This window comes from Manacus vitellinus, unplaced genomic scaffold (genome assembly GCF_001715985.3).
Source record: "Manacus vitellinus isolate BGI_N305 unplaced genomic scaffold, ASM171598v3 scaffold_36_pilon, whole genome shotgun sequence".
NCBI classification, from domain to species: domain Eukaryota; kingdom Metazoa; phylum Chordata; class Aves; order Passeriformes; family Pipridae; genus Manacus; species Manacus vitellinus.
In genome coordinates this window covers 6,155,187-6,164,006 of record NW_021940508.1, presented here as the reverse complement: position 1 = coordinate 6,164,006, position 8,820 = coordinate 6,155,187, and the positions used below count along the sequence as shown (strand labels likewise).

The window sequence follows — 8,820 nt, the reverse complement described above, 5'->3', positions numbered from 1 at the left end:
AACAAGTTCAATCAGGCTGTAATTGGAAGAACAGGGTGGCACAGGTGGCTGTGTGCCCGCCCAGAGGAGTCCTGGCACTCCCGGGGGTGGGTGGCCAGCAATGAGAGTGGGTGCTGTCCATGCTGGAGGAGTCTGAGCTGCCGTCAGCATCAGCTGGTACAAATGCTGTTGATGGAGGCCACGGCGGGGTCGACGAGCCCCAGCTCCTCCTGCTCATTGACACAGAGCTGGTACCCACATCCCTTGCGCCGGGGCAGCGGCCCCAGGCGCCGGCTGGTCTTGGCACGGGGTGGCAGCAGGAAGCCGACGCTGCCGGCGATGAGCAGGTGCCAGATGCTGTGGATGTAGAAGTAGTTCTCCTCTGTCTCCACAAAGGCGTAGAGCAGCACGGCGGCCGCTGCAATCAGCGCCCCCGGGCACAGGTAAAACACCCAGCGCTTCCAGGTCGGCGGGTAGCAGTGGCGGCGCCGGATGGTGCGAGCCGTCTGTGGTGGGGAAAGGACAGGCTGGGAGAGGGAGCTGCAGGAGGGACAGGCACAGCCCCTGTGCCACGGTGCCACATCCCCCAGGAGCCAGGGAGAGGAGTTCATGGGGAAGGGTGATGGCAGCAGAGGGGAGATGCTGGTAGGGCAGCAGGGCTAGATGGCTGGGCAGGATGCTGAGTGAAGCCAGGGTGGGCATATAAGGGACAACATCTTACCCAGGCGACGGCCATTATCCCCAAAGCAAAAAGGCTGGGCCCCAGAAGGTTCCAGAGCCCGTGGCGATCCATTTGCAGAGCCATGGCAAGCAGCATGGCTCCCAGCAGGTACAGCACCTGTGGGGCAGTGGGGCACCTGTCAAGACAAATCCTTTTCATCCTGCCCTGCATGCTCCCCTCCCCACACTTGCCTGCTTGACCACAGGCTGGAGCCGGGCCATGGCAATGACGGTGACCCAGACGGACATGAGAGAGCCCAGGAAGTCACAGAACTGCAGCACATCGTAGTCCATGATGCAAAACACCACAATGCCTGGCTGGTCGCAGGCATGGTAGAACTGGGGTAGCAGGGAAAGAGCATGAGAGCTGCCCTGCACAGCCCCAGCCCCTCGCTTGTCCCTCAGCTGCCCCCACCCAACACTCACAGTGGAGAAGAACATGGTGAAGATGTAGACAGCAGCTTCCATGAGGTAGTGGCTACGGACAGCAATGGCCACGGGAGGCACAAACATGACATTGCTGAGGCACAACAGCAGTGTGGAGAGGAGCTGGAAGCCATAGGAGAAAGCCTCAGCGTTGTCTGTGCAGCCCCAGCCATTCCAGCCTGTGACCAGGGAGAGCCACTGTCACCCCTGCAGCACTCACAGGGGCTGGGGAGGGAGCGGGGAACCCCCTTTCCAGCACCCTGCAGAGACTAATGGGATGCACAACCCGTAGGGAGAAAGGGAGGGTGCTGGGGGGATCCTTGGGTGCAGTGGCAGCTCTCACCAGCCTTGCACTCGCAGGCAGCGTACAGGTAGTTGTTGGTGCGCAGCAGCTTGCACTGGCCGTAGATGCCGCAGTCGTTGATGCAGGGAGAGAGGTAGGCACGCAGGTACACCTCGGCTGTCACGTTGGTGCAGGGCTCAAACCTGTGGTGCAGGAGAAGGGGGGTCAACCCTTGCCTGGCCTTGAGCAGCTCCTGCCTCTACTAGAGCCACCCATTGCACCCAGACTTGGCAGGTGATGGGAGATCCGGGGACTGGAAGAGTGCAGAAATCAGCTGCTTTGGTGTTAAATACGGCAGCTGAAAGCTGGTCCCCAAGAATCTCGTGTGCAGCAATTGCCTGTGCCAGCCTGTGTGAGCAGGAAGAATGTGGCCACATCTAGGCCCCCTTGGCCTTTAGCAACACACTCAGTTGACTCTAATTTAATTTGGATTTTGCTGTGCAAACACAGTGCCCTGCAATGCCTGTGTGTGACCCTGTCGGGAAGAACTGACTGTAACTGGTAACTCAGCATGAACTAGAAATGCAGTGGAGGATTCAGAGAAGGCACAGCATCCTCTGGGCACAGCCAGCACCTCCTTAGCTCTGGCACACCAGGAGCACAGACAGCCCCACATGATGATAGCACGCACCAACTGCTGCCTGTGCACATGCAGGCAGCCCAACATGCACAAACACGCACACAGTGCTGGTTACATGTGTGTCTGCTGTCCATGTATGTGCTCACACAGTCAAATCTGCACACACATGCACGCAGAACACACACAGCCTTGACTGATTGAACAAACCCAAACATGAGCACAGAGCTGCCTGCATGCGTGCACTCAAACATGCGTGCAGTGCTGTACACATGTGTGCACTAACTGTGAACACAGCACCACCCGCACTCACGCGCCCTCACACGTACAGACAAACACACACACATACACACACATACACACACACGCCCCCACACACCCCAGCTTCTCTTCTTCTCACGGCTCCGGGCAGACACAGAGTCCAGAAGCAGAGCTGCAGGCACACAACAAGTCCCTGGAGATGCTGAGCAGAGCCCTAACCTGACCAGAGCCGCCCCCTCACACGCACAGCCCTGTCCTCGCAGCGACAGCCCGGTTCCCTCCCGGGCGCGGGTACAGATGGGCTCTGCCGCGGAGACGGGCAGGCACTGACAGATGCCCGGCGTTCGCGAGCTGACAGGCACTTCCTAACCGCGAGACAGAGGGAAGAGCCGCAGGGACCCACAGATGGTCAGGCAGACGCGAGATAGAGCCATCCGTGCCCACGCAGCACTCACACGGTGACACGCAGCCCGCAAAGCCACGTGCACACACATGAGTGAGACACACAGCGCAGGGGACAGGCACACCCACGGACCCACAGGACACACAGACACAGGCTATGGTGGGGATAGCCCTCTGGGGGCACAGGGAAGGGACATGCCAGGGCTCTTACCCATGCTCCGTGGCACAGAGTGAGCGCAGGCTCAGGTACCAGCTGCCCGTCTGTGGGTAGGGGATCCGCAGGCGGCTGAGGCTGGCGGTGGCATTGACAGAGAGCAGGAAGCCTGCCAGGGATTCTGTGGGCCAGGAGAGCTCTGGGTGAGCAGGGCTGGATTCAGTCTTCTGCCCTGGGCAGAGCTGGGACAGGGACAAATACCCTGTGCCAGGCTCCAGAGCCACATGCCGCCACTTGCCCCCATCCAGCCTCTCGCCAGACACAAGGAGAGTGCAACCCCCACAGCCATGGCAGGATGGACATGCACAGCCCAGCCTACCTGTCTCACAGGTGACCGAGGCATTGTCACCAGACGTCAGTGGGACTTCATGGTTCAGGCACCCAAACACTGTCACATTCTCACCACATAGGGAGCTCTGGCAGAGGAGATGGCCTTAAATCAGTGCCAGGGATGTCTCCTGCTCTGACAGCACTTGGATCATGGCACACCAACTAGCAGTGCCCTAACCCACTGTGCTTCACTCAAGAACATCCCAAACCCATGCCATCATCCTGCCCTTGGAGCACCCTAATATCATCACCCAAGAGCTCCCCAGCCATGGCCCATGACCCAAAAGCAGCCCAAATCCCGTTCCTTGCCCCGCTGCAATGTTGACATCACTCATCTCCCAGCCCACCCCCCACGCTGGGCTGCCCTGCCCCGTCCAGGGCACATATGGCCACCTCACCACGTTGAGCCGCAGCTCCAGGTTGAGCACCCCTCCACTGTCCAGCACTGGCAGGAGGTTGATGACGAAGACAGCGGGGCGGTCGGGCGGCACTGACACGTTGGGCCCAAAGAAGATGTAGAAGTGGACGGAGAAGGTGTCCAGCTCGTTGCGCAGCGTGGGTCGGACGGGCCAGCACCGCTCTCCGGCAGGAGGGGCAACAGGGATGGGGACTGGGTGCTTCGTGCTGTTGGGGCTGGTGGGTGGAGGGCTGTCCCCCAGCCCCAGCCCGCCCGCAGAGCCAAAGGAGTGGGGCATGTTCATGGAAGCACTGGAGGGCAGGAAGGGTGGCCGGGCCAGGCTGGGTCGGGAACAGTCTGGAGGGGCAGAGCCATCAGCCTGGGCACCACACAGCTCCTGCCCCCTCTTAGCTCCCGCCTCCCATTCTTGCCCACCATTCACCTCCATCTGCAATCCAGCCCCAACACCTCTCAGTGTCCCCATCCCAGAAGAGGAGGGCCAAATCCTGTGGTCACCCTTTGCCCCTCCACCAGTCACCAAAGCAAGTCAAGACCATGTCCCCACTCACACCTCCACATGCCCACTCACCTGTGAGCTGCACGGTGACCTGGAAAGAGACGGTGCCTGGCACGCCAGGGTGTTTTTCCACCAGCACATAGTACCAGTGCTGCCAGAAGGGCAGGTCCTGTGCCAGCTGGCAGGGAGTGTGTTCCCGGCAGTCCAGCCCCGTGGAGTTGTGCAGGGGAGGAGCCTTGGCCCGCACACGCAGCCAGAGCGGGCAGCCCTCGGCCCCCCGGCACCGCAGCACCTCCACCAGCACTCGGGATGTGTAGCTGGGCACAAACACCCTGCAGGACAGCAGTGTCAGGCTGTGCCCACCACTATGGACCAAGAGGGTTGGGGAGGCAAGCCAGAGGGATGGGAGACTCAGCTCCCCACCCTGAAGATATCCCCACCTTAGGAGACCCTCTCGCACTCACTTGTAGAGGCAGGAGCGGTTGTGGGGGGCCATGCTCTGCTCAGTGACATGACCAGGGTACAGCACAGCGATGTTCACCAGGCGCTGCACGATGAGCTGTGGCTGGAAGAGATACTGGCACTCCTCGTAGAGCCCCTACACCAGCAGGACAGTTAGTACAAGACAAAAGGCACAGGGCATTGTCCCTTTTGGGACACCTGAGCTGGGCACTGCCAGCCCAGAGCAGTTGGGCCCCAGAGGAGCCCTACAGCGAGCCCTGCCACCCCCCAGTCCCTCCAGGCCCTTCACCTTGACAGAGATCTTGCCCTCATCTTTGGGCAGGTGGGCAGCCAGGAACCAGTCCCCGGGCAGCGGGCTGGTGACATTGAACACCCCCGTGGTGCGGTTGGGCAGGGTCCAGGTGAGGGTCAGTGCGAAGGAGCCAGGGACAGCTGTGTCCCTGGGGAAGTGTGTGTGCAGCGGGTTAATGACAGAGGGAGCCCCTGAGCGGAAATACCTGCGGGAGAGACAGCAGTCAGCAGGGTGCAGGCTAAGCATCGTGGCAGGGCCAGCATGTCCTATACGTGGGTGTCTTTCCTCTCTGCTATTAGGAAACTTAAAGACATTATGGAAGCCATCTGTAAACTGGGACCTCGCTGGAGACTGTGAGCTTCCCTGAGTGGGTGTTCAGGCAAAACAGTTCATGTATGAGATGCACAAAAGAGTGGAGCCTGAAATGGTCCTGGGAAGATGATTCATGGGGAGTGAGCGTGCATGTTGTCTGGGTTTTGGCTGGGATAGGGTTCCTTTTCTCTCTCTAGCTGGTACAGTGCTGTGTTTTGGATTTAGTATGAGAATAATGTTGGTAACACACTGGTATTTTGGTTGCTGCTCAGCAGGGCTCACCCTAGGTCAAGGACTTTTCAGTGTCCATTGCTCTGCCAGTCAGCAGGTGTACAAGAAACAGGGAACATGGCCAGCAGACTTGACCCAAACTGGCCAAAGGGATATTCCATACCACAGAACATCATGCCTGGTGTATAAACTGGGGAGAGTTGGCACAGAGCCACCAGTCACTGCTGGGGGACAGGTTGGGCATCAGTCAGCGTGTGGTCAGCAATTGTCTTGTGAATCACTTGTCTTTATTGGGTTTATGTCTCTCTCTCCTTTTTGTTGCTATTATTATTATTATTATTATTGCTGTTGTTGTTCCATCATTAGTGTTACTGGCATTTTTTTATTATTATTATTAAACTGTTTTTATCTCAACCATGAGGGGTTTTTTTGGTTGTTTTTTTTCTTTTGTTTTGTTTTTTTTCACAATTCTCCTCTCCAGTGGGGGAACTGAGGAGTGAGAGAGCATCTTCGTGGTACTCAGTTGGCAGTGTGTAAACCACAACACATGTGTATGTGTGTGCATATATATAAGTGCATGTAGCTGTGCACACATATATACCTGCATGAGTGTGTGCATGAAGGCCAGGCTGGATGGAGCTCTGAGCAACCTGGTCTAGGGGAAGGTGTCCCTGCCCACGGCAGCAGGTTGGAACAAGATGATCTTTACTGTCTCTTCCAACCCAAAACCATTCTATGATCCTATGATTCTTTGACTCTATCAGTACATGGGCTTGTGCAAGTCAGAAGCAGGCAAGAGCAGGCAGGCTCTGGGGCAAGTCCAGGCAGGTGTAGCAGGGGCAGGCAGAGGCAGGCAGGAAACAGACACAGCAGGCTGCTTACTCACACGGTGATGCTACGATCTGGGCATTGATCCCCAAAGGTGCCACCTTGCTCCTTGAAGGTGATGAGGTTCCAGACAGCGATGACTGTGTCCTCAGGGATGTGGAAGTGGAAGAGCTCAATGCTGGCGAAGGAGCGGAAGGGGCTGAGCTTGCGTGGTGTGCGGGTGAAGTAGTCTGTCACAAAGAGCCCGTCTGCAAAGGAGATCCAAGGGATCCAAGTAGGGTGAAGGGTTGGGGAAGTAGTTGTGCAGCACCCCTCCCAGGTAAGGCCCACCCATTCAGGCTCTCAATATGTCCGAAATCCAGCAGCCTGAAGGCAGGAGGGGCTGGGACTATGCCACTTTGGTGAGTCCCCAGGGATGGTGTCAGCTGTGCCCGGCTGTGTCTCCCAGCCCTGCCACAGTCTGCATCATTCCTGGTTCAGCACTGCCTAGAGCCCAGTTTACTGAGCTGTGGGCATTGATCCTCTGGAGCCTGAGGAGCCCTTGGTCCCTGCTGCTCATGCTCTGCTCCCTGCATTTTACCTGTAATAAAGGAATATTCTTCATGTCCTAACAGGTCATCTCCCACAGAAACACAGATTCCACCTTCTCTACCTGCTGGGGTGGCTCAGCACAGAGCCCATCATAAAGTGCAGAGTCCCATATTAGACCTGCGAGAAGGAGCGAGCAGAGCACCTCCTGCACAGCCTCCCAATTTGTGGGGGAGGAATGGTGCACATATGTGTGCACATATGCACACGTGGGTGGTGTCTGCATGCACAGCGAAGTGGAGGTGTGCACACCCACATCCACGGGTGTGCATGGCTGTGCACAGCCTCATGTCTGACAGACACTTCCTGCAAGCCCACGGCACACACTGGGGCCACCTCCGCCTGCCCAACTGCCTGGCTGTTTGATTTCCAGAGATTTCCAGGAGCCCCAGCAACTACTTCCTTGGCACAGTAGAGACAGGGGAGAGCAGGTCTCTAGACAGCAGCTGTAATTTCACCCTACCATTACCGCACTATCCCCACTGCCAGCCTGGGAGACCCATCTATTATTCCCCAGAAATGCAGCAAGAATGAGATGCACCTCCTCACAAGATGCTGGAAAGGGGGAGATCAGCAGAGGATGGGCTGGGAGCAGGGCTATGCCCAGGAGGACTCATCCAGTGGGAGAGGAAGAGCTGAGACGAGGGTCTGCTTTGTACCTCGTGTTCCTGGCCGGGAGTGTGCGCATGTGCTCGTGTGCACGTGTGTTTGTGCTGTGTGTGTGCAGCCCCAGCCGGCTGCACACTGACATGCATCTGCTCCCTTGCCTGGAACAAAGGCAGCTCCCCCTCCCCTTCACTCCCAGCCGACACAAGCCAGGCATGGAACACCTGTCTCCTCAGTGCAAGAGCACCTGATCCCAATTTCCCCACCGGGAACCACCAAGTCACTCCACAGCCCTACGTGGGGACAGTGACCTGCCAGGGGACCCCAGAGAAGGTGTTGAACACAACTCCAGGAGGGGGAATGGGGGGAAGCACTCGGAGCTGTCCAGTCCCAGCGCGGTTCCCCCATGCTCACTCGGTCAGGACAAGCTGGGGGGAGCTGGCTGCAGGCAGAGGGTCAGTCTGAAGTGCTGTGGCTGTGTGGCCAGAGCACGGGAGGGTTGCTGTGGGATGGAGAGGGATTTCTATCCATGGAAGCGGAGTGAGGTGAAGGAAAAAAGCAAAAGGCCCTCCGCATCAGGCCAGCGGCCGGAGCCGCGGGACCCCCGTCGCGGGACCCCCTCCCGGGAACCCCCTCCCTGGGACCGCAGCCCCAGGTCGCGTCTGGCGGTCAGCACCGGGGACAGCTCCGCGCCCGGCGGTCAGCACCGCGCACAGCTCCCGTAGCCGCCCCGCCGCTGCCCCCGGTACCGGCAGCCCCCGGCCAGCTGAGCCCCTTCCCAGGGGATGCACCCTAACCCAAACTCTTCCGCACCCGGTTACCCAGCCAGCTCCCCGTGCCCCATAACCTGCTCCTCGCCTCACATACTCCCGCCGATATCCCTCCCCGCACATCCCGACGCCCGACTGGGCGCACTCGCCCATCTCTATAGGTCGTCCATCCCTGCTGCCCCCTGAACGCACACAGCCCTCTACCCTACATCTGCAGCCCCCTGGGCCCGCTCACTGCCCACGCACACGCCTCCCTCCCAGGGTGTTCCACCGCCTGGGCACTGCACGCGTTCTCCTGGCACGCACACCTCTGTGCCCCACTGCACATCTGACTCTGTGCCCCACTGCACGGGTGCCCCGTGCCCCACGGGGTATGTTTACCGCCGTGCTGTCCCACGGCACGCACACCCACACACCCCATTCCATAGGCAGCCCGAACCCTTTACACAAGCATCTCCATACCCCGTTATGCAAACACCCCCCCTCCCGCACACACATCTCCACGCCCATCACACCCACCTCGCGCCCCACGGCATGTGCACCCCCTGCCCCATGGCATACACCC

At 59.0% G+C, this 8,820-nt stretch overlaps 1 protein-coding gene across 1 annotated transcript; it reads right to left on the bottom strand.

Annotated features, from left to right (window-relative positions):
• Positions 1–8,408, bottom strand: TMEM8B (transmembrane protein 8B). Its single transcript, XM_018077170.1, has 13 exons — positions 8,349–8,408; positions 6,350–6,630; positions 4,918–5,125; positions 4,631–4,764; positions 4,239–4,498; positions 3,651–4,006; positions 3,242–3,338; positions 2,920–3,043; positions 1,469–1,611; positions 1,126–1,304; positions 892–1,038; positions 701–817; positions 1–485 (listed from the first exon to the last, which is right to left on the bottom strand). The coding sequence occupies exons 1-13, from the start codon at positions 8,406–8,408 to the stop codon at positions 150–152; spliced, it is 2,442 nt and encodes an 813-aa protein (XP_017932659.1). The 3' UTR covers positions 1–149.
• Positions 8,409–8,820: the final 412 nt, after the last annotated feature.